This window comes from Parus major, chromosome 3 (assembly GCF_001522545.3).
Source record: "Parus major isolate Abel chromosome 3, Parus_major1.1, whole genome shotgun sequence".
In the NCBI taxonomy this organism is placed as follows: Eukaryota; Metazoa; Chordata; class Aves; order Passeriformes; family Paridae; genus Parus; species Parus major.
In genome coordinates this window covers 6,270,559-6,296,904 of record NC_031770.1, presented here as the reverse complement: position 1 = coordinate 6,296,904, position 26,346 = coordinate 6,270,559, and the positions used below count along the sequence as shown (strand labels likewise).

Here is a 26,346-nt window from a genome sequence, read left to right as displayed (position 1 = left end):
TTACTCTGCTTTATTGTTGGGACATCCGTCCATTTGTTTTAATATTGAATATGGTCAGTGCCAGCATTTGAGTGCAGAACTTGGTGGGGAAGATCTAGGTGTAGGTGCAGAGAAGAAACTTACTGTTTCTCAGGTTGAAAACCATGGATGAAACTCCTGCCTAGGAGTTTCAGTTGCTTGAAAAGTACTATAGAACATGGTAGTGCTGCACTGCATATTTTTCCTTTTGAGACTGACATGGAATTGACCCAAAGCATTTTCTCTTCAATTAAGTGTGGCCAGAGTATCATCATTATTGCAGTACTAGAGGCCATGCTTGATAAATGACATAGTATGCCCAAGGAAATTTTAATTGGTGGTGGTGATTGATAATTTGAAGTTGAATAGTTAGGTGTTTTTATTTTGTTTTTTTTTAATTCCTCCCTCTGAATTCTAGTCTGGAAAATTCACATTTGTATGAAAAACTTAGTAACCTTTGGCGTTATTTCACTGGGTAAGCCTATGTAAGAGGCTTGAAACTTGTGCAGCAGCAATGTGCATGTCTGGAGTATGTGATGGATGATGAACCAGTTTAGTTTATTTGTTTTATTTTCTGTACACTGCATGCTGTGTGTGTGGTGGAGCATGAAGTCTGAGTGCCTTGCCCTGGGTTCTGCAGAGAGGAGAATTTAGGGCGAGCCTAGGCAGAGAGGGGAAAACTGCTTCTTCTCTAAGAGGGACTTGGTGTGGTGTGTTGAGGAATGGGAGAAGGATATAAAGACAGACCCCTGATCCTGGGGGGAGTAAATCTACCTTAGAAGTCATGGAAGTAAGGACACTTTTAGTTTCCCTCTAGTAACAGGGAGCAAAGGGTAAAATTATTTCACTCAATAAAGATTCCTGAACTGAGAACAAGTCTGGCGAAAGAGTCTGTCCTAGGGTAGATTTTTTTTCTTGAGTCTTCTATTTATTGTCTTGCTCAAAATATCAGTATTTTTCTCTTTACATGATGAACAGCTGTTTTTTTTTTTTTTTTGGTGGTGCTTTGTATTTTTTTCAAGTTGGGGTGTTGATGTTTTTGTTGTGGCTTTTTGTTTGTTTGTTTTTGTTTTTTTTTAATTTCATTTTTTAAAATCACACATCTTTAAAGATCAGAGTCTGAAAATGCTTTCTTGAGCCTTTTAGGAAAGGCCTTTTGATGTGGCATCAGTTGCTGAAGCATTTCTTAGTGGACAAGTGGCAACCACTGAGAAATCATGACTTCTGGCACTTTTGTGAGTAAAAGCAGGTGATCTAAGCATTGGATGAGTTCTGAGATGTTTGTTACCTTCTTGTTACTGCAGAAGTTTCATTAAGGTCCTGTCTGAGGCAAAACAGCATTTTGGAAAGATTTATGACAGTGGATACAAGTGCATGATAACAAATCCATTTTCTTGCTAGGCCTCTCACACACTCCTAAGGAGTATGATCTGACTTTAATATGCTGATTTTGCTAGGTTTTGTTTTGTGTTTGTGTGTCCTGCAGGAGAACGACTCAGGAACATTGGATACAGTTGGTGCAGTTGTTGTTGATCAAGAAGGAAATGTCGCTGCTGCTGTCTCCAGTGGAGGTTTAGCACTGAAGCATCCTGGAAGAGTTGGTCAGGTGATCACTGTACATTTTTTGTTTAGTTAGGAATGATTGTTCAGTGTCACAAACAGGTGGGGTGTCAAGCAAGAGCTGTGACAGCAAACTTCTGTTCTTCCTGTTAAATCCTGAAGGCATTTTCACTGTGTTGATATGCAAGTGTTATTTTTAGTGTCCTCCATCTGTGTAATAAAATAGTGATAGTAAGATGCTCTGTAGTTAGTAACCTTTTGACAGAGATATCAGTAAGTTAATTTCTTGGGCTTAAATTCCTTCTTTATACCACAAATGGTCTCTTCCATGCATAGAGTCTTAAAATAAGATTTCTCTCAATATTTAGGGAAGCTGCCCTAATTAATTTTTAAATGATCTTGTGAATTGGAAGAAGTGACAAAAGTAATAAAAGAACGTATCAGGTATTTATGATGTGTTATATATAATTATGATTATGTTTATAAATTATGTATAGTTCTATTATTAATGTTAATAATAATAATATATTTGTGATGTGTCACCTTGTTGTTGTTAGGGACTTTTGAGGTGCATCAGAAATTTTATACTCCATTGCTGTACAGCTGTATTTTTGGTGGACATTTTCCACTGTCCAAAAAGCAGTTCTCTTTTGAAATGTATTTAAGATTTTTTTTTGTCTGTTTTTTGAATAGCAAACTAAAAGAGACTTTATATGAACAGGGTTATCTCTACCCTCATTTTCTGTTAAGCTAGGCTAGAATACTGTATCTATGTCTAACACTTTGATCTCAAGAACTTTAAGAGGATGTAGCACTTGGATTTTTCTTGGGTTTCTTCTTTTGTTATTGTTGTTGGTTTGAGGTTGTTTTTATATTTTCCTCTTTTTTTAAAGGAAAGGGAATAAACCAAAACTGTCATACACTTAAAATTTATGAACAATGTGCTTCTTTCCTTAGGCAGCTCTTTATGGTTGTGGCTGCTGGGCTGAAAATACAGGAGCTCATAACCCTTATTCCACTGCTGTGAGTACTTCAGGTATTTACTACTTTTATAAATACTTAATGAAGTTGCTATCTTTCTCTGTAATTAGTTTTCAAATTTAAAATACCAGCAGCGTTTCCAGACTATGTTCTAAATTTGTATCATTTATTTGCATATATAGGTGTGTCTGTGTGTGTGTCAGCATTGTCTTTAAATCCATGAATTGATCTCTTGCTGGTTGCTTATGTTGCCCTTTTTACTTAATTAGCAGCCATGGGAATTTTATCCTGTTTTGTATTGCACTGAAAGGACATGCTGTATTTGTTAAGTATTAAGGAACCTGTCTTTTAACCTCCTAGTAAGAAGAAGTGCTTATTAGCCCAGTATTGTATTAAATGCAGAATACCTCTGGGAATGGAAGCCTTGTGTAAAGGACTAAGATAATCAGAGGGTCCTTTGGATATAAAAATGCTACATGCAGTGTATTTTCCTCAAAAATATTTAATTAGCATTTCAGAGGAGTATTTAAATGACTTTTCCTTCATCTCTCTTTTCCTTCTGAAAGGAAAGGGAAGAAGCAAAATGAAAACACTGGAGTAAGTGTATCAGAAAATATTTATTCAGCAATTTTCATAAGTGCTTATGTCAGGTTGCAAAATTTATGGTATTGCCCACTGCTCAGTGGTCAGAGTTACCAGCATTCAGCACAGGAAGAGATGAAGAAAATCTGCAGAGTTCAGATTTGGGTGATGTCAGCTTTATCCCATGGGCAGTGCAGAGTTAGAGTCCTGCTACAAAAGCAGTGGGGAGAGCAAACTGACAGGCTGCAGAATTAAAATTTGATAGAAGCTGAGGAGCATCAGGAATATCCTGTCTTGCTTTTATTTCCCTTGTATTCACATCTGCCTTACACTGTTGAAAATTTATTTAGATGTTCACCCTTAAGTTTAATGTCAGTAAAAGGAGATGTCCTTTTTGGTACCTTCTCAGGGGATGGTTCTACTGAACGCAGGAGGGTCAGAAGACATTTTTATTCAAGGGACATTGTATTGATTTTGGTTTAATCAATGCTTACTGATGTAACCAAATATATTTAAATATTTGGGACCATATTAATTAGTGAGCACAAGTCCAATATTAGAGATTGTTTGTGTAAAAACAGAAGTGGACAACTTTATTTAGTTCTTTAAAGCTGTTGTTTGCAAAGTCAGCTGAATTTAAAATCTGTGTGAGTACTGACAAGCATCCTGGTGCACTCAAAGGAGATGACTAAATTTAATGATTGCCTGAAATAGAAGCCTTCTTTTTGCTGGTTCCACTTTTGTATAGTGCTAAATACTTCATTGTTATGCTACTTAGAACTGTCACAAACACACAGAGATGGATATTTGTTTGGTTCAAAACTTCTAGCTTCCATGACATTACCCTGATCCCAGTCCCAGTCAATTGGAGTGGCCTGCTGGTGGGCTGTGAAGCGTGGCCATCTGTTCATTCATGGATTTGAAATTCAGACTAGTGGTGTTTAATTAAACTCTTGTTTCTGCTTTTCCTTTAAAGTAAGTGTGTGTATGTCTGTGAGAGAAAGGGAGATAGAAATGTTTACAGGAAGTGAGAGCTCTTCTGTAATCAATACCATTCTTTTTTCCATTTCAGAAGCTCATAATGTTTTATTTTATAATGTACTTTATGTTTAGTGCAGTTCTAAAATATATTACTGCCTGACTCTTTTTTAAAATATGAACATCCAATGATGTGAACCATGAATTTAATTAAGGAGCAAAGGGATGGGAAACTAAGTTGTAGGAAAAGTTGAAAGAATGAAACTTAGAGCTTGACTGGATCGGGGAGATGGGAATGGGGGCATAAACATCTGTAAATATTCAGGTGAAAGTGCCATGGCCAAGGAAGAGAATAATGCATTAAGATACATCATTGTAAAATACTTAGAAATAAATATACTGTCTGAACTCATGGAGATGCCTTGATTTAGAAAGCTCCAGGATGGACAGTGCTTCTTAATAGAATATCACCACTGTCCCTTGATGTAACTAGACTTAGACTAAACTGTATTTGTAATTGTGTTTGTGTCCCCTTTGCAGGTTTCCAAATGGGTTTTGTGTGGATATTTATTTTTTAAAAATCAGCAACAAATGCAGCTTGCATGTTACGTATAAATAAAAACTGTGTATGTGCACAGTAATTTCATATTCCATTTTATGTTCTGACATTTACACCTGTATGTAAATGTATTTAAAATATGTACATAAAAGTCTACAATCAGTTTAAATTTTTGTGGTTTTCACAATATAACATTTTATTGTTTTAATTTCACATGTCTATTTGTTTTAATTTGTCTTTGAGTCATAAATTTGGCACAAATCTAATAGTTTCTACAGGGAGTTTTTTTCTGTTTTGTGGGAGAAGGAAAAAAAGAATAAAATTAGACTGTGGTTGCTGTGGGTATTGAGTAATGTTTAATGTTTATTGTTACATGACTTCAGAGAATAGCTGACTCATCAAATCACATTTGGAATTTTAAAAAAAAAATCTTGAATAAGAAGTTAAACTCTTAATTCCCCTAAAGCTTTATCAGAACTATCCTCAAAATTATTTGGTATTATGTGTCAGACCAAATAATTTTATCTGAATAATTCTTTGGGAAGTAAAAGGTTTCTCTTTTTTGCTCGTTTACACGTTTAAACTTCTTTTTAGTGATTGCTGAGAATAGAAATTTAAGCCTTGAGAGTTTGTTGTATCAGGTTCTTCATTCAGTCAGGAAAAAGGATATTCTTTGGCATCAGTTGCATACAAGCAATTTTGAAAGGTCAGGTTTTGTAAACTCTTTTCATTCCATACTTAAGAAATTGTTTGTGTCTTTGGGTCTTGGAAGTGATGATCAGCTAGAGACTGTAAAGGTTGGGGAGAGGAGAGTTTGGAATAATAATTCAAAATAGGCAGAGTACAAGCTGTGGGACATTGAAATCCACATGGAATGGACACATTGGGTTGAACCAGAGCTCCAGACACTTTGATGGCTTGTCTCCAGTGTTTGCAGTTCTCCAGGGAAATGTACAGGACTGGGAAAAGCACCTCCACTGCATTAGCCAGGCTTCTGGCAATTTGTGATATTGGGACTTTATAAATTGGAGATATGGTTGTTCTAATAGGTCATGGTGACTTCTAAAAACTGCTTATTTCACTCTGTTCTCAGAAGACCAGATATTTAAATTTTGCTGGGGATAGTTTTATTCTGTGTTTACCTTTGTAGAAACTGCTTTGGAAATGTAAAAGTTTTAGTTTAAACACCACAGTTCTAACACAATAGGCTTTATTCTTGAATTTTTATTCATTTTGTTCTAAAACCCTCCAATTGAAGCTTCAGTGTCTTTCAGTACCTGCCTTATTAGAACAAAAAAAGCAGGCTGGGGGAAAATGTTACCACACAAGTACTTAAAATTAATTCCAAGTTCCTGTAGCTTTCTTTCAATGGCTGTGTATTATTTAAAGACATCTTGGACCTTCTGTTGGCCCTGTGGCTGCTGGGAGGCTTCCTGCTTTTGCCTGTTCAGGAGGGATTTGGTATTAGTTCTTAAGGCTTATAGCAAGTTGTTTCTTAAATATTTTTGGCTATTTTTATCATGTTTTTATGTTGAATGTGCCAAAGGTGGTCGTTCTGAGCTTGTTTGGGCATGGCTTCAACTTTTTGCATGGTAATTTCATACCTCTAACAGTCACTTGGCCTTGTTGTTTAACCACAGTGTCTTTGGTTTTATTTTTAATTTTATTTTTTGGCTTTTCAAAAGTTACTTCAAGGTTTACAAAATACAGGGTATTGTAAAACTCATATTTTATGGTTATAGTTTAACAGGGCCTGGGACAACTGAAATAAAAAGATGGAGACTTTCTAAAAAATGCAGTGGGGGAGATGGTAAAACTTAGGAATGACTGTGAATTTAGGGGGGCTTAAATCCAATATTTATTCTGTAACTCTCAGTCTAAAATTCTGTTTTTTAAACAAGTAAAGCCTTTATGATTTTTTTCCCCCATACATTTTTTGAGACATTTTGATGTATAAACTCTGAATGAAATCAAAATTAATATTTTGACTGGGGAAAAATGATTGTGGGACTTGGTTGGCAGCTGAATGAGAAACACTACAGGAATTTAAGTATCTCAAAACCAGTATTAAAATTCAAGAAATTTAGAGAATGTTGCAGTTGCAGGCACAGCCAGGATACCTGGGCAACCTTAGCTAAGCCATGTAATAAGAGTGCAAGGGCCATTCTGTGCAGCAGTGATGGTAGAGATGGAGTGAAAGCTTGTTAGATGAGATGAGCATGACCAGTGGTCTTTATTTAGTGTAAATGTAACTAGCAGCTAAACTGGGTTTTGGATGGACATAGTAGAAGCCAATTCTGTGGTGTTTAAAAGCTTTTCTGTGCAAGTGTGCACACAGACACAAACAAAACAGGCTTCCCTTTAAGCACTCCCACCACCTCCCCCCAAAAAGAGGCCAGAACCACCCTCGTAAGGCTGCTTGGAACTCTTTAGTGGGTGTTTTTTGTTGGTGCATGAATGTAAACACCGGAAGATGGGTATTATTTGGAGGGAAAACATTTGTGAACAAAACCCAACCACAGGAGAAACAATAGTCCATTTGTTGGCTTTACTTTAAGAAAACATTTCCCGTTTTTTCCTGAGCATAATAAGAATCAAAGACTTTGTGCATATTCTTCTCATTCAAAATAATATCAAGTGTGACACTGAATCTCTCACCCTGTTGGAATATCTGTGATGATTGTGAATATTCATTCACTAACTGTTCCAAAAGTAAAACTTCTGGGGTAAGATGCAGGTTGTATCTCTCCTGGGAGATAAATTGACAAATAATAATTCTCTTTGGATATACAGAACCTTAACAATAAGTATAAAGATAAATATAAAATTACAGTAACAGCTAATGCAGGACACTGAAAATGCAACCCTAAGTGGAATTTTTGGGTGGAAGTGTAAAGACTGGTGTCTTGCATTTCTTTCATCTTTACAACAGCAGGAAATAGAATACAAAGGATGGGTGTGTTCTGTGTCTAGGTACCAGCCATTGAAGCCAGCAAACCTTTAATAGTGCATTTCTGAGGATAGAAGGTCTTGCATTATTGTTTTACAAAATGCAGAAATTCTGCAACAAAGAGCTGCAAAATCTCCAGCTTTTACTAAAATGTATTTGAAGAGACTATTTGATGCAAGAAAGGCACATAGATGATCCTAGAGAGATTTAAAATGCAACCTAATTTCTGATCCCAAAGAAGGAGTAGAAGCTTGAAATACATTGAACTCATTCAGAAAAGTTAAGGATGCTAAAAAACATAATTTGGTTTCAGGGCCAAGCCAGGGTTGTTTTGTTGAGAAGTTAGTAGGGATATCAGATTTCTGGAAATAGCAGATTTATTTATGAGGTGTAGTTGAGGATTCTGTCTGGGAAAAGTCTTTCAGTGATGTCTTGCTCTTCTCCCCTGCACAGAACCTTTTCTTGAATGGAATGAAAATCAGATAGTGAAAACAGCAGTGTTTTAGGAATATGTGTACAAACTGTATTTATTCTGTGTAAACTTCCTTGACAATTTCTTGTGTTGGTGAATTCACCAAGATCCTAAAAATACTGGTAAGGTCTCATGAGAAAAGCAGTGGCCTCTGTTCTCATAAAGGCATTTTATGAGAAGGCAGAGATTAGATCATAATACTTTAAAAGTTGTGTTGGATATACATTTGTGTATATAATGCATCATTCCATGAAGGAAAAAACACACTTTGTGTTGTGAAGAATCACAGAATTGTTTAGTTTGAAAGGAACCTCTGGAGGTCTAGTCCAGGCCCCTGCTCAAAGAGGTTTCTCTTGTTTTTGAAATCAATGTCAATAGGAGAATTAATATATTCACTTTTCCTTGCCCCACCTTTTCCTGCTCAAATCATGCGTTCACATCTGTCATTGCTTCCAGTTCATTGTGTATCTTATGGGTGCTTTTGCAGGAAATATGGAATGGATAATGTTGGAATAGAATGAAATAGGAATGACACCTGTGCAGAGATAGGCTGTGGTTGTTAAATTGTTTGTTGAGCTATGCCCTCAGCCAGCATTTTGGTCTGCTTATGGAAGCCACTGACTTGCAGATTCCTACTTGAAAACTCCTTTTGCAAGCAAACCACAGTGATGTGAAAATCTACAGAGTAAATACTTTTCAGGGAAGCTTTAATGCAAATAGATTGACTTGTAATGCATAAGTTCAGTTTTGTGATTACTTTTTGTTGAGGGTAGTGGTGGCTGTGTTAGGATCTGGTTAGTGAATACCTGGCCAGTGCTGTTTTGTAGAATAATGGAATGCTTTGGGTTGGAAGGATCTTGATGGATGGAGACCCTGGACAGGGATACCTTCTCCTAGACCAGGTTGCTCAAAGCTCCATCCAGCCTGGCCTCAAACAGTTCCAGAGATGGGGCATCCACAGCTTCTCTGGGAAACCTGTGCCAGTTAATTACATTTATAGTGTGATTATAAATCTTGCTTCAAACTTGTATGTGTTATTAGCCTTTATATAATGCACAAGTGCAGCATTGTCTGTCTGGCTTGTCCTTCTGAGTCCACGCTCCCAATACCCAGAGGAATTCCACATGTAAATCTTGTATCCTGTACAGAATGTTTGAGCTACTCTGTGAGATAGATACTATGATACAATTAATCTCTTTGTAGGCATATGTATTATCTCTCAAAATCAGTCTGGCCCTGTAAGATTTGGGGAATAAGAGGTAATTTAATGCATCACAGATGAAGCAGCTGCATATGGAGGAGAGGTATGCCATTGTTACTGTGAAGCAGAGGGTAGGGTGGAGGAAGAGGAGGTCTGTCTCCAGACAGATCAGTATTTACCTGTGGAGTGAATGTTTCTGTCGAGACTTCATTCAGCCTTTGAGTACAGATGGAGTTGAGAGGCTTCAGTGCTGTAGCATGTGGTGTGTGAACTAACTCAGCAGCACCACAAGCTTGGAAGAAGAGGGAGGAAGCCTTAGGCAGAGCTGATTTGGGAATGGTAGCATTATGAAGTGGTCAATTAACACAGTATTAATTATATTGCAGTGTTCAGAGCTGAGGGGTTTGTCCTCAGCATGATCAGAGTGGTTGTTTGAATTGCCTTTGGAAGGCTCGTTGGGGAGCAGAACTGGATGGATACAATAATCAGAGTGCTTATTGCCTCTCAAAATTTTAATTGGACTTGATGCTATAATATTTATTAGACTTAAAGGTGCAGAGGCTTGTGGAGGTTGTAGCCTCCTGCAGGAGGCCCAGTGCTCACACAGCAGTGCTTTGTAGCAGGGCCAGCATCCCCAGCTCCTGCTCTGCACCCTTAGTCCTGTCCCTGCTGCTGTGCCTTGCCCAAGTGGCTTGAAGCAGGGGCAAGGATAGAAAGTGGAGATGATGGGGCTGGCTGAGCTCCCTTCCTGTGCCTTAGCACTTTTCTGGGATTGGGAGTGAGTGGTTTTATACCTTTAGTTAGCAAACACAGAAGTTACTGTCTTGCTTCCTTCCCTGTAAGCTTTGTAAGGTGATGTAGTTTGGAGAGGTATGGTGTTTTTACAGAGATCAGTAGCAGCAAGGCTTCTGAGGAGGGCCTGGGGAAAAGAGTTGGCTTCTTTCTTTACACCTTAACTGAAATTAATCTTTCAAAATGTATTAAATGTAATGAGGAATGTAAGAAGTACATCCTCTTTAAGGGACCTACATTTTTTCTTCATTCTAACCTCTCTTGGAGGTACATCTGAAATTCTGTTTGTTCATAGTAACTCAAACAAGAAGCTTTTAAAAGAAATTATCTGCCATTTACTACTGTTTAGAACTTAAGGATTCATTCATTTGGCATTGTATCTCTCTAACTTTTTTGTTTTTAACCTGTAAAATTGTAAAAAAGCTGAACGAGTTGTTCTTTAGAGTAATTTTAGTTCATTTTTCCCATATTAAAATCTTAGAGACATAAGTGTTTTCTTACTTTTCCTTAGAGAAGATACTGTAGACACAAGTTTGTCTGCATGTTGAATTTGTCTTTTGTTACCTTTGAAACCTGCCCAAATTTACTGAAGTTTCAACCTTTGGAAAATTTCCATTGCATTTTCTTAGTAGGTAAATCATCTAAGAATATTCTGTCTGCAGCAGGAATGTGCTCCACTGAGCCCTCTAGGATCAATGCTTTAGGAATTGGACTGGACTTTGTTTGTAGGTGTTTTTTCTGGCAGTAGGTCAGTAATTAAAAAGTTTCCCCTGCTAGTATGAAGACAAGATATGGCAGCTGATAGGAGTAAAAAAAGCTAAAAATTATGTAACTTTAATTTAACACCGTAGTGCATTCTGGCAGACTGCAGCATTTTGTCTTCTGAGAATTATACATTAAAATTTTTTTCAATATGTAACTACCTGCATCAGTGTCTTGCTAACTAAATATTTTTATTGTACTGTAGTTTGTTTTTTAAAATCACTGCCTTGCAAGCTTTTAGTCAGCTTTTTCTAGGGATGCTGGAAATGACGAGCAGAGCTTACTGAAATACAGGTTTCACTGTGTTTCCATTAGGCATAACTAGAAGTTATCCAGGAAATAATGCAGAAATAGTAGTTCTTTAACTTGTTAACTGACACTTTAGGGACTACTGCTGAACTGAAAAGAACATCAAAGCTTAACAGGACAGGAACAACAGGGCCAGGTTCAGACTGCGCTGTGTAAGAATAGATGATAAAATACAGATCACCTGTAACTTCTGTCTTTAGCTTCTGAAAAGCGAAGAGTCATACTTTGGCAGCAGAGTAAACTAGATTAATTTTTCCATTCTTGACTGTATGTGAGTAATGCAAGTTTCCATTCTGTACTCCTTTAAAACAAGTTCCAACACTTTGTGTCGAGGTACTGTGTGTTTCAGAGCTAGCTGGGCTCCTGCAGCCTGTCAAAGCTCCATAAGCTCTCTGCTTGTGGCTCGCAGAAAGCAAACTCGATTTTCATTTCTCCTTCCATTCAACAGGAGCCTCTTTCATGTCTGAAAATTGAAAACGCGTGTTTTTCAGTGTGGTGCATGGATGTGTGTGTGCCCTCTGGCACACCTGTTTCTAATTTCCTGACTTGAAAGCATCTCCCATCAAAAGAAGCAGAAAAACAATTTCTCTCTGACACGCTGCTCGGAGGCCCTCGCTTTGCACAAGGCCTTCCTTTCGTTTGCCATCTTGCTTCCATCGGAGGAACATTATAAGATGCAGAGCACACATTGTATGGGATGTTCAGCTTATATTGTGCTGGGCTCTTTCTCCTCTTGTTGTGGTTATTTCAAGAATTAGAAATCTTCTAGAGAAGTCACTATGCTGAGGAAAAAAATCCAGTGATTTAATCCTTAGTTTCTTGCATGAAGCTCAAATGAAAGAGCCAAGTCTGTAGCCAGTTAAGTTTTGTGTAACCTGTGAAATGAGTGTTAGTTACCATTTAGTACAGAAAGATTAACATTTAAAAATTACAGCTCAGATTTCTTTCATTTTTTTCAGAATTGTATGCAGTGTAAGACAGTATCTAATATAATAGCTTAAAGTTGAAGATGTTAACCACCTTAAAAAATGAAAACAAAAACATCATATCCCCACCCCCAGTAACTTGGTTGTTATGGAAGTTGTGTATAGGCTAACTAGCAAATTACTGCTGCTAGAAATACTGAAATTACTGAAATAAGTAACTGAAATAAGTAATTACTGAAATAGTAACTGGAGGGGCCTACTGGTACATTCAGAACAGCTAAATTATTGTAGGATAACAGCAGAAAAAGAATATAAAAAAAAACCCCACATAGATTCCCAGACTGTTCTTGTGCAGTTCTTGTAGTAATCAATGAGGAATATTTGAATAGGAGGTAAAATTGTATTATTATCAGAAATTACACATTTCAATACCCACAGAAAAGGGAAATTGTATTTCACTGTTGGCCTGCCTGGCATGTTGAAAGAAAAACTGCATTAAAAACTGTATTGTGGCATGATCCAAGATATGTGTCTCTGAAGGTCGGTGTTGATGTTTCTGTAGGATCCTCAAGTGATTTTGTATATGATCTTCAAATAATTTTCAGGCGGGAGTAGAAACTTCTGGTTGAAGACAGGTTTTCTGGGATCTTTTAGAGTTTTGTTTGGGTTTGTAGTTCATTTACAAAATAAAGGTGTTGTGGCTATTAAGCCTCCTTCTTCTTTCCTTCCCTTGTCATAAAAATCTCTTGTCATATATCCCTGGAGCCTTTAGGAATCTGTATAGTCTTTCCTCTCAATCTAGGAGGCTAGAAACTTGCATCAAAATATCTGTATGTATGTTGCTGTTTAATTTTTGCAGGATCTTAGAGTGGTTTAGGTTGGGAGGGACCTTAATGATCATCCTGTTCCAAGACTCTGCCATGGGCAGGAGCACCTTCTACTAGAACAGGTTGCTTAAAGCCCCATCCAGCCTGGCTGTGAACACTTCCAGGGATGGAAGTTGCTCTTCCCTTACTCTCTAATGCTGTTACCTCATTGTGGAAGGTCACCAAACTTGTCAGGCATGATTTATCAAAATAGTGTCTGTAAACTATTTGTTTTCTGTAGAAGCTTTTTTTCCTTTGCCAGTAACAATCCTGGAGGAAAGCAGTTAATTGTACTTAGCCCTGCAAACATGGACAGCAGCAGTTCCAACAGTAGTATTTTTGCCAGTGGTGGAGTTACAAGCAAGCATCATGGTGTTTGCAAAATATTACTGTGTTAAGAAAATAATTTGTTTACTATATGAAACAGTTATTTCAGTGTGAAGCACTAATTTAACCCAGTAAATTTTTCCAGCTAGTCATCTCCATTTGAGTCACTCATGTGTGAAGTCTTAGGGAAGCATTTGTCTGTCATTGCAAAATACTCATCTCTAAAATATAATGAGCTTCAGGTTACTGAAGAAGTCATCATCATGACTGGGAAAGAATAATAAAATGATTTAAACTCTGTTTACAGGAAAGTTACTAAAACAAATGTATTTGAGACTTTAATGTAGAATTGAAAAATTCTTAGTGGGAGTCCCTCTTGGTTTGGTTGTAGTACTATTCAGTGAAAGAAATGCCAAATGTATTAAGACTTGCAGTTAAATGTAGTATAATGTGAGATAGTTAAGCAAATGAACCAGATTTGCATTTTCATCAACTTGTGTACATGATTTAGAAATGTGTTTAAGTAGCTTTCACTGGAGTTGCTGTCTTGAATCATGTTAATACAACTTCTTTGGAAGTTGGCTAATGCTGGTGGTTAGACTAAAGCGACTGGAACTATAAATTTGAACCCACAACTTTATATTGTAAGTTATAAATCAGTTTTGATTGCTGTAGTAATGTATATATTCATTTTGTGCCTAGTGCTTTTATTATCTACAGTGTATCCCCAGTTAGAGGCTATACAGATGTATAGATCTGCTAAACCTGCAAGGAGTTTGGTTTTGACTTGAGATAATAGAAAGTGTAACTCCTCAGCCTGTATCTGGTCAAAGTATGTGAAACACTGCTTAGTTGTTGTTTTTTTTTGTTTTGTTTTCTTCTTCTTCAAAAATAGATGTTCCTACATCAAAAACTACAGTAACAAATTTTTCTTTTCCAAATAGGGGAATTGTTTTGCTTAGTTATCTGTCCCTGCAGACTGCCTGCAACTGATGTGATGAAAGATTTTTACATACACTGCCAGCAGCAGTCTGTAAGTTTGCTGCCTTATAGGTTGACATAAGTATGACAAAAAAAATGACTTTGTCTGTGGGGATGTAGAGATGTGTGATGTGTTAGTAGAATTGCAAAGCTGCTTTCCTTGTGGTTGATCCTGGATCACATCTGTGGGCTGCAGCTGTTCTTAACCCATATTAAGTTTTCTCTCTCTGATTTTTTTTTGGAGCAGACTTGATGTTATGGGAACTCTTCAATAAAGTCATTCTCTTGGGGGGGAAATAACATTGTACGTCATGCTAAAAAATGGCCATTGTTTTTTTGATGCCAATTTAGGAAATACTTGAAAATTGTGAAGGAGTAACATCTGGTTTTATTACTAGATGTACTGGAGATGCATAGGCTCACTCTGATTTCTGTGTCTCATTTGTTTGATTCCTATTCTAAGTCCCCTGCTTCTTATTCATATAGTTATATTTAAAGGTATTACATGCTATATTTTAAAGGTACTAACAGATTTTTTCAAGAAAACCATCTTTCTCAGTTTTTACTGGAGCATATGCCTGCTCAGTTTTGTTCTTTACAGCAAAACTTCATAGAGATTGAGGTTTCTTAGCTTAAAAAAAGTGATGTCCATGTTGTGATCGGTGGGTAAAATGCATCTTGTGGGATTTTTTTCATGTTCTTCATCCATCACTTTGGAATAAATAGTAGGTAACTCACAGTTCTACTGTGGACAGAAGCTTCTGGGTGTGGGTGTAATGAAGCAAGTGAATGGACAGACCCTCCTGTAAGCAGCTGCTGAGGTTGCTCTATTGCAAAAGCCTCTTGAAGATTATCTCCTAACCAGGACACTTCCCTCATTAACTTGAGAGCTTGACAATCTCAATGAAAACACTGTTTCCTTTGTGCTCTCAAGAACTTCCCTTGGCTGTGTAACTGTTGTAGTATTTTGGCTCTTTCATTTTCCTCTAAATTTGTAACTGGTTTTTACTCAATCTGTTTGCTATACAAAGAATTTTTTGTCTTCCTGTTGTGCCAATTGTATATAGATTCAATGCCAAAGTGTCCCACTTCAAACAGCTCCCTTTAGCTGAATTGTATTAATCAGGAGACACTGCCCATTAGCAGGGACACATAACTGAAGACCAAGGTATTTTTTTGATGATTGAACATAGGAGGATTTTGGGACATGTGTACACAATTTTTCAGCAGTCTGGTCTCTGGGCTGATTCTCTGACATCTAATGCATCCATACTACTCCAGAGGGTGGTTTTTTGGTTTGTTGGGGGTTGTAAATCTTGAAAATGAGGGGGGTATTTTTTTTTTCCTTGTGTATTAGCAATCTTTGAAGAACAGTGGAAACTCACTGTGCATTTAAGGGGAAGGGTATAATTGTGTGACAGGTAGCCAGAGAGGGAGGTTTTTTGAGTAGGCTGCCACGTTAATTAGGGTTTAAAATGGTGAGAAGAACTAGAAAATCAGTCAGTGAGTAGCTGCAATACACAGTGCCAGACCTACCAATGTGTTTGTGCCATGTTGTACCCAAACCAGTCAATGGTCTAAACTCAGCATATGCACAGCAATGAGACTCAGCAGGCTGTGCTGGAGCCACTTTAGCTTGGGTTTAATTATTAAATTTTTCTTTATGCCACATCTAGGCTGGCTTCAGCCAGTGTCTCTGTTCTGGGCTTGTTAGTTCTTCCAGTCAAGTGCTTGCTACCCTTGGAGACTGAACTGTCTTTGTCTGAAGCCAGCCTAGGTCTGATGTCTAACCAGCTCCAGCTCCCTGCCACTTGGAAGCAACTAGATTGTTTCCAGCCATAAATTTGTTTCTGGAGGCTGTGTTAGGTGTATTTATGTAGTTCTGTACCTGAGCTTAAAAGTCCAACTGGATTATAGCAGATTTTTTTTTTATGGTTCCAGTGTATGTTCCATCATCTTGTTGTATTTAATGAGAAATATGCTAGAAATATTTCTATTTAATTATGAACAGACTATATCTGACTTCTCTCTGTATATTGTGGTGTCTAATGCAGTTTTAGGCCCTGATAACTTACAAATTTGATCAAAATGTAGTCACATTTAGATAGTTTGAGATCATTGTTATGTTACAACTCTACATTAGTTATGTTTTCTTCTTTCCTAACTGGATAATAGAGTTCACCTGGCTCTTGGTTAAACCTCTTCTGGCTGCTTTGCTTCCCTGCCATTGAGGAAAATGTCAAAACAGGAGGTACAAATAGTGACTTTGGTCTATGTGGAGAGGGTATCAGCAGCGAGTTTTCCTGTCCAGCAAAGCCCAGTTGGTCCAGTACACATGAATGGTGTCATTTGACTGCAGCTGTATGTGCCAAAGTACAGTACAGGAAGGGAAAAGGGTGTAGGAGAAAAAACAGCAGGTGTGAAAGTGTTCTTACAGAAAAAGAGTAGCAGCTATGACCTGCTAGTCTTCACCAAAAATAGGTTTCAGAGGATAGGTGCAGAAAGCACTGAGGCAATAAGTGGTTGTTTGCAGAAGCTTTTTAGTTTCTTAAGGACAAACCTTTAAAAATTACAGGAATTTGTATTAGGAGTCCAATGACCAGGCACTTTTGCAAAAAAAGCATGAGTGAATTAATGTATTCCTTTGTTGCAAAAAGGCTGAATCAGATGGACTAAGTAGAAGATTCTGTCATGCAAAAGGAGTTACTGTGTCACTGAAGTTCCCAGTCTGAATTCAGAGTTGCATGCAAGGATCATTCCCAGGAGAATGATTAGTAAGAGGATTGTATCTGGATAGAGATGCCAAGTCAGAGACACTGTCACTGTTTTTTCTTTCTGTACTTTTGTTTGGTTTATGACTCTGTGCAGTTGAAATTTCAGGAAAGTTGTGACAAAACCACTGACTTATTTGAATTTTAGTGACTCTGTGTCAACATTTTTACAAAATAAAAATATGTGGCAGAAACCTGTCATATGCATCACTATGAAGAAATTGTCATTATTTTGCATCATCACAGCCAAATTAATGTGATGATGTAAATCAATGACAGGATTTCTTCATAGTGATATCTTTATTTTGACTATTCCCAATCTTAATATTTCTTTAGGCTGTGGAGAGCACCTTGTCCGGACCATACTGGCCAGAGAATGTTCATGTGCTTTGCAAACAGAGGATGCCCACCAAGCTCTCCTAGAGACTATGCAAAACAAGTTTATTGGTGAGTATACAGCCCTAAATGTCACCCAACGTCATTGAAAATGCAAGCAACTCTATTAAATAAAGATACTTATGCTTGTGATTTCTGTTGAAGCCTTGTGTTGCAGTTGGCTTCAGATTTAGTGTTGTGTTACATCTGAAAAATGTTAAACTACAGAAGAATATATTAGGAAATTTAAAGGAAAACCCTTGGAAATATCTCAATCGTTATGTGAGTCATAGAATACCCAGAGAGGTTTGAAGAAAGAATTTCCTGTCTGAATCATGGCCTGTGGTGTACAACTGCATATTTTAGAATTGAGGGTGAGGAGCATTAGTAAAAAATTATTCATCATATTAACCCTTTTAAAAATAGTAGACCTCAAAAGCATTTCATGCTCTAATTAAATTAAAAGACAGATTTTGCTTTGCTATTTGCATCATAAAATTAATTTCTTGAAAAAGTGAAATGGACTTTGTTAAAAAACCAATTTTTTCTTTAAGAGAATTGTGCCATATGTCTTCAATTTCTTGTAAATATAGATCTTGGTTTTTTTCCTCAAGTCATAAGCAAAATATGAATGTGAATTTTTAAAATAACCATAAAATCTTGCCCTTTTAAAAATTCCAGTGAAGCTTGTGGCATATATGTTGACTTGCAGTGTTTTCATACCCCTTAAAATTTTCAAGCTTTAGAATCCACAGACAATTTTCATCTTCAAAATTTATTATGGGCAATGTACATACACACTTGTACAGTGTGTTGCCAAAGCTCATTTTCTGATACTTTAATTAGAACTGGAAGAGGGACACATACATGCTTTTTTTGGGGTCCCAGGGACTGATGCCCGTGGTCTTGGCAAGCAGTGCATTGCAGTTTCTTGGTTTATTTTTATAGTGTTGAATCCATGTTGGATTCTGCTTTTGACATTTAATTGTTTGAGGGGAAGTCACCTTTGCATTGGAAGACTGCATTTGATAATCTGCTGCTGTACTGCAGTCATTTCTAGGTGTAGTAAGAGTGCTGGACACTGTGTGTTCCCCAAAAAGATTCTCATCCAAGCAGCAAAAATGTAGCTTTTTTAATTTAATCACTCATTTCAGTGCATAGTGGCACAAAATTAGGAATTTGTGTACCCAGAAGAAGTGCTTAGAAAGGATGCTTATGATAGCTTTGCTATCTTGTAGCCTGCTTTGCAGATGTTGTATGGAAGTGGCCTAACTTTAGGAAAGTTGGATCTTTTAGTCCAGACTCTCCAAATTTATTGTGCTGTTTGTGGCAAGAGTACTAAAAGCAAGCCCAAATTGTATGTACCCTTCTGCAGTTTCACATGAGGGCTTGTACACACATGAGATGGAAAGCTACTGATGAAGTAATTCATAGAGACTGGCTGATAAAAGCCCCAAATTTAAAATTTTTTAGTTAAAGGTGCCTTCTTTAAGTTGCTTTGAGTTGTCTGGGTTTTCTTTGTTCTGTTTGGTAATGGTTAGCAAAAAACACAATTCTCATTTTGCTGTTTAATGCAAACATATTTTGCATAACAGATGTTTTCATTTAGATATTAACTGGCTCCTATGTGATATATTCATTGTGTTCTTTAATGGAAATGTGAAAATGTTTCTGTTGGAGATAAAAGCCTATTAAATTAAATTGTTACAACTGAACTATCAATTGCAGAGAAAGAGGAGCTGTACAGACAGAGGTACCAGGATATCAGTGTGATTTGTTATTGCCCTGGGAAAACAGCAGAAAGTGAATGAGTGAGAGAGACAGGATCAAATTAATGCCCTTCATGAAAAGAAAATTTGAGAAAACATTTGTATAACATTTATATAAATGCTTTGGAATTCCTTAGTTTTGATTCAGGACAGGTCTGGCTTGTATTTTCAGAAACTTCCCACTGCAAGCTTCTGCTCCCTGACAGCAGGAATGTATCTGCTAATTTATTCTCTGGGCAGTGCTGATGTAGGGAAAAAAGTCACAGCCACCTTTGTTTTTTGTGTAGGTGAAATGCTTGGATTAGAAAACATAAAATCTAGTTTGTGCTTAGCTGTCCTGTGAATGAAGAGCAATTGAGGAAAACATCAAAATCTGGATGCATCTTGCTGGTTGTGTGAGACCTAGTATTGAGTTAGCAGCTGGTAGAGAAATTCTGGAGATCTTGGCAATTCTGCAGATGGAATACCAAGTTACATCCAGCAAATACAGTGCAACAGTTAAAAATGTGCATTATGTGAAGTAGGTTCATACAAACAGTAGGTTCATACAAAATAGGTTTTTTTGCTGTGACTTTTCATAGGTGATGTGCTAGTTGGTAGCATAGGATGTGTGGGGTGGTGCAGGATTTCTTACTGTAAAACACCAGGATAAAATGGGCTGATGGAGTCCTTGCTGATGGCATGGATGCTTCCCTTGCCTTCCTTAGAGCCCTGCTTTGTGATCTTGTCAAACTGTCACCAGAATTATAATGGACCAAGGCATTGGAAAAAAAACCCAGCCTTTAACAAAGCTGAGCTAGAATGTTTTATCAGAAGTCGAAATGTATATGACTTGTATCAGAGGAATGAACAGCTGATTTTGGCAGTTGCCATCAGATTGGTGCTTCCTGTTTACAGGACTCTCCAAGTGTCTGCAGAGCCCTGGGAATCTTTCCAGCTAGGGAATGCCTGGCTTAGACAGTGAGTGCTGTTTAAACAGCAGGTGATGAGCAAACTCATGTCAGATGTGCTTCTCTCATCCTTTCTCAGAGCCAGCTTACTGTGGAGAATGCACAAGTGATGGTTGAATCAGAGGTGAGAGAAATTAAATTTAAGATTTTTTTAAAAATGGAATAAGTTCCATATCTTTAGTCAAAGAGCACAAAAGGCTTGGTTCACAGTTAAAGAATGGTGTTCTGTAAACATAGATACCTTCCAAACAGAAGAACAGAGGATTTTGTTACTCATCATTCCTTTCAAATGCAGCCAAGTTTGTGGAATGTAGACTTAAGAGTAAATATTTGTGTCATCTCATTGGTGGGAAATCTGGGCTTTTAACAATGGCAGCATTACCAATAGTACTTTAAAACTTCTTATGAAGTATTAGAAAATAATGAGCTGAAAGACGTAGTTGGAATCTGATATTTGTTCTTTCCTTAGTGGAAATACATTTCTCTAGTCTTGTGTTATTAAACTGTGTTTCAGTTGAGTGAAGTCTGCAGAAGGGTAATAGCAGAAGGTTAAGGCTGACACTTTCTCTTCTAGAAGTTTAGTGTCAAAGTCCTCTCTTCTGAGCAGGGCTTTGGACAGCTAAGAATCATACAATATGAAATTCCTGATTATTAGTTATGCTTGCTGGGGAGGAAAAAGCCTGGTACTTTAACAAGACTGAGTACATTATAGTTTCCTTTGGTGCTGCATTTGCTTTATACAAGCTTTGTAGTATGCTTTATGGTTTTCTAGCAGAGGAAACAAACTATGGAAGCATGTTTTTGCTTCTCCATGACACAGAGGAAAAGATTCCAGAAGGGAGTGAAGTGATCCTGAAGTTTCATAAACACAATGTGGTGATGTTCCACAAGGATTTGTATAGGTCCTCCCTATGCTTCTCTGTGTCAGAAGCATTGGCATTTTATTGGTCTGTGGTATCATCAGTTATTTAATTTCTTAAAATCTTCCCTATAAAGTTTTCAAGTGCAGGTGTTTTCCCTTGTAGCTTAAAAAATTCGATATAGATGTTGGAACTAAATGTATCATGAAATATAAAGCCCTGTGACTTAAGACAGCTTGTGCTTAAATGTTCACCAAATAATGGTGCATGAAATTAAAAGCAGGCTTCATTTAGTGCTTATTATATTCCTCTAATGTTTATTTCAGTTGTTACCTTGGAGTTTAGCAGGATACATAACAGAAGCAGAGTGGCAAACAGCTTCACTTCCACCACATTCTGTACACAAGCTGACAGTCCAGTGGCTGAGGTGATCTATAGCCTGTTGATCTGAAAAAGTCAGAGTTTCATTCAGTGCACAGGAAGGTTTAGGATTGTTTAACTGCCCTCTGTTAAAATTCTGGGATGCTGGAACATTTAATTGGTTAAACCACAGCCACACCAGTGTTTAGACCCAAGTTTTTAAGCCTTTGAAACCTGATGTAAACAATGAAGCTGGTAATGGTTTCACTGCTATGGATGAGTATGAATGTAAAACATGTGATGAGCAGCTGGTTCATCCTTCAGCTGGGTAAGTGTAAATAAAACACTTCATTTACAGCTTAGTGTTGAATCTGTGCTAGAATGGCTCTATGCAGTAACTACAAATGGGGAGAAAAGGTTCAGGAGTGAACAACTCGTATCAGTCCCATGATCTGGAGGAAACAATCTTCATCATGCAAGAGCTTTAATTCCCAAGAGATGCTGAAGAGAAAGGGTTCTTCACTTGTAACTGCAGCTCCTCCAGAGCAAGGCTGAATGTGGAAGCCATTATTTGCTTTAATACTTGTGAAATCACTCAGTTCTATCCCTGATCAGTGGCTGAACCTGGGTCATAGTGTTCAGCTCTGTCTGCTCTTGCAGAACTTCATGGGATCAGTGAAGGTGGAGTTGTTGTGAAGACCTGCTTGCTTGTTTTTGAGAGACCATTGCTACACATGAATAACATGCAAAATACATAAATAAAAAGGTGATAATGCTTTCTGTATGTCACATAGCAATAACAGAGTAGTTGAGCTTTGAAGGAGAGAAATGTGTTTTGTAAAATGTAGTTTTGTGACTGGGAAAGGTGAGGATTTGACCACAACTAATGAAGTATGGGGTTGGTTTGGTTTTGTCCTACCCCATCTCTCTGGTGTGGCCAGTCAGTGCTAACATTATTAGTTAATGCTGCAGTTGGAGTTTTACTTTGGATTTTTTATGCCACATTCCTCAGTGGTATGCCAGTGTAACTGGGAAAGCAACACTGAGCTTCATGAGACTTAAAACGATATTTAAAGCCCCAGGTTTCTGTGATTTTGTCATTAGCAAGCAATTAGATCAAAGATTTATCCAGCAATTCTATTTTATTGAAGTGGAAAACAATATTTTTGGCTAGTAGGCATATTTTGATTTTATTTTAAATAAATTTTGAATTTGTACAGGCAAATCTCTCTTTCTGAAGAGTAAAGAGAGAGACAAAATGGTGTAGGAGGTGGGAACCAGATCACTTTTTCATTCTAATGAGAAACCATTCTGCCTTTAATATATGTTCCAGTGTTTTAGTTCCACTCTTTCTCCTCCTCTAAAAATACTAGTTAAATGAATATATTAAAAAATCATTAGCTATATAGTTATTTTTTACAGAAGTCTGATCTCTTATTTCTTTTTCTCAATAGGTTGGCTGTAACAAAATTAGTTTTAGAGCTAAATTAATGAAATATATTTCTAACCTTTGAATTCAGTGTTTTGAGAACACTCAGATTAATTCCTGTGTATTGTACATGGATTCTCATTAGAAATAAAATATAATACTGCCTTTTTACCTTTATTTTTACAGATTTAATGTTGGATGTATAGCATTCAGCTGCCTGGAATTTTGCTTACCATTTGACCTAGTCATTCACACTGTCTGGTCTGTTAAAATGCTCTCTTTAGCATAATTGTAATCATCATCAGTAGGTCTGCATATCTAGAAAGATCCTTGTTTTAAAAAGGTATTATATTTGAATCCCTCTTTTAACATTTTTTGAAAATTTGCCTTAATTGGAAAATAAGAAACTTTTAAACAATGTGCTGTTCAGCATGTATTTAATTTGGCTTAGGGTCTGATTTTTAAGATCAGAGAAACAGCTTGAATTTACTGTAATGTAGAATACTGTAATATTCATCTAGGCCACTGGTTTTTACTGACACTTTTTAGAGGTTGATTCCCCACAGCTTAGGCAGTGGAGACATACACTGTATTGTTGCTGATTTTGCACTGAGAGGATTTAGCTGAACTTGCTGCTGAAGGCATTTGGGATGGGTGAGGGTGTAGTCACACAATTTGCCTCTGATGTCTCTGGGAGTGGCAGCCTTCAACAGAAACAGGGAAGCAGGGTGGCCTTTGGAAGTGGTGTGGGTGGGACAATCCTGAATCTTTGCAGGGTACTGCAAGTGACTGTGTCTTCATCTGCTGCTTGTGTTTGGAGATGAAAACAAGGGGTTTGTTCTTTTTTCAGACTTCTCCCACCATTCCAGGGTAATGCTCATTCTGCAGGTGATGAGGAAATGGTGTAGAAGATCAAAAGGGCAAGCAAGGCTATGTTTTTGTCTGTAGGAGAGATAATGTCTCCCATCATCCTTGCTTTGTTTGCATAACACAAGCTTTTAAGACATTTGGTTCAATACTCCATTCAAATTATCTGCTACAAGTCACTTTAAGTCATTTTATTCATCTCTGTCTCACACTAGTTGTACTGTTACAAAGTTAGTGCAGTGTGACCTGGTTTCATGTGACATAACCAACATTTCTTAGTCCAAGGGCCCAACCTCTGTGTCATTCTTAAAGAAGCCAGTGTCTTGCCCATCCATTGTATTTTATGGATCTTGAAGTTAAGACATTTATCACACTTTTACCAGGTGCAGTGCTATTAATTTAATCCTCCTCTGGAGTTCTCCAGTTGCAGTAGGGTGACAGTGTACTTCAGCAGAGGCTGAATTAATACAGTCAGTCTTCCAACTTCTGTGTTGGTCTTCAAAGCCTTTGAGTTTTGTGGACTGGTAATAAAGCTTCCATGGTGCATAATCGTTGAAGGAAGTAATTTGTTCAGAAAACAATTGTGTACATACTTAGGGCAATATAATGGACATCATGTTTAATGTCAATAAATAAATGGTAATTATGCTGACAGAGCTGGGCCTTGCAGTTGTTCATGCAGAGGTTGAGAATCTTTCTGGATGAAGTTGTAAGCTGAAGACTTTCTTATGTGCTTGAAGCTCAAGTTTTAAATCACTTATTTAAACTCCCTTTCCAAATAAGTTTCACAAAACACTTGCGTTGAGTGATTGTATTTTTTTATTCTGTGTTTTGCCGGAGATGGATCTTTTGTTCTTGCAAAGAAATCCCTGTAAAAATGGAAGAATTTTGATGAAAATGCAGTGTTACATGTTTTGCTGCAGAGTCTCTACATGAAAACAAATATCCTGCTAAGTCTTGTAAGACTTAAAAAGATGATATACAGGTTTCTCAGATTACTGAAAATTCTATCAGTCATGATGGCATAGTTGACAAAAATACTGGGAAAATTAAGAAATATGTAATTAACTTATTTACAGACTTCTCTTTCATCTATTTTTTCGGAGTGTGGGAGAAACAAAATCCCTAAAAATAAGTGATTAAACTAATGGAAGCATTTCTAGAACAAGACTTCAGTGGCACCAACTCTATAATCAGTAGTTGCTGTCTGGGATTATGTGCATTCATACAGTCCCAGTGTTTTACTGTGGCCTCGAATGTTCTCTCTGCTGTGAATACTGTTTGCTGGCTGTGTTCTGATGAAGTAGAACATTTTTAACCATTCTGATTAAAGAGATAATTAGTCTTTTTCACTAGAACCTTGGAACCTGCCCTTGAAAGGCAAGGAGGAACTGCTTATTAAAAAACAAACCAGAACTTTTTCTGTCTCTTTGCAATGACTTTTTGCCACAGCATGGCTTAGAGCCTAAATCATTTGTGCAGTTTAGTGTAAGATTAGGTCTGCAGACCAAGTTCAGGTGGAGGCATTGTCTTTGAAGTGCCTGATTTTGACTTGGGTGGTAAAACTCTTCACAACTTTCCAAGCCTTGTTTTTCTGTTTTAACCAAACTTATTTTCCTGTTTTGTCATCTATTACCTTATCATGGGCTGCATTCTGGTTTTGCAGGGATTTGGTCACAAGCAGTGAGTAATACAAGAGGTGTAACTGTAACTAGTAATAGTTCTTTTACAAAGCAAGTGGCACTTTAAAGATAATATCTGTTTCCATTAGATCAAATAACATATTACTGCTCATTAAGCATACTGCATTTATTATTTTCCTGCAATGTGGGTTTCTGTTGCTGTGACCACCTTGTATCACTTTTGAAGGTGGCTGCTCTACTGTTTAGAGAAACACAATAAAGCTTTTAGTTTTCCATATGGTGAAGCTCAAAATTAGATTTTATTGGGCTGTTTTGTTATTGTTATTTGCATTAAAGGAGTAATTCTAATCATACAAATGGCTGTGGGCAAGTTAAAGGAGTCTGATGAATAGATCTGCTCTAAAGTTCTTGTGGCTGGCAAATTGCAGTGTCTGTACACTAATTTGTTTAAAAGAAAGAATTGAAAAGAATTACATTAAATGGCTGTTGCAATTGTATGTTCAATTTTAAATGACAGTATAATGCAGATGTGTAAGAAAGATGTCCATGGGCCTAAGCACAAGAACTTGATTAATTTTGTGGCTCAAGACATTTTAAATTGTATGTAAATTGTACCATTGTTTCCACATTTAAAGCTATAGGAATCTTATTTCAAATTGCAAACCAGAAAGAATACTTAGGCTTGGTTCAGCTAACTTTAAAGCTTTTCCAGCTTCTGATAGAAGACTTTTATATCCAATGTCTTAAATTAACAACAGAGGAGCCACTGTGAAAAGGATGTGCTTAGGCTTTTCTGCTAGTCTTCATCAAACAGCAAGGCAGACAGCACAGCAGTTTGATGATGTCTCTGTACAAAGGGCTTTAAATTGGCAAAAATGAATAAGCTATAAAAGTTACCTAAATTTGCTTGATTTTTAGATATGTTTATATTAATTATAGAACAGAAAGAGCTAAGTATTGAATCACAAGTGTTTTTTCAGTTTGACACTCCATTTTTCATAATTTTATTTTCTTTGATCCATGCACAAATAGGTTCGTACTCCCAAATGTAATTTTTA

The 26,346-nt window shown here is 37.1% G+C and overlaps 1 protein-coding gene across 9 annotated transcripts in view; it reads left to right on the top strand.

Annotated features, from left to right (window-relative positions):
* TASP1 (taspase 1) overlaps positions 1 to 26,346 on the top strand; it is a 77,954-nt gene that overhangs the window by 35,963 nt on the left and 15,645 nt on the right. For 4 of the 9 annotated variants that reach the window (XM_033513192.1, XM_033513193.1, XM_033513191.1 and 1 more), the window contains exons 9-11: positions 1,505 to 1,624; positions 2,536 to 2,614; positions 17,372 to 17,482. In XM_033513192.1, coding sequence (XP_033369083.1) covers positions 1,505 to 1,624; positions 2,536 to 2,614; positions 17,372 to 17,482 — 310 coding nt within the window. Of the gene's footprint in view, positions 1 to 1,504; positions 1,625 to 2,535; positions 2,615 to 17,371; positions 17,483 to 20,076; positions 20,159 to 20,208; positions 20,254 to 26,346 lie in introns of those variants that run through there. The other 5 variants (XM_033513194.1, XM_033513195.1, XM_033513198.1 and 2 more) reach the window with 4 other exon arrangements.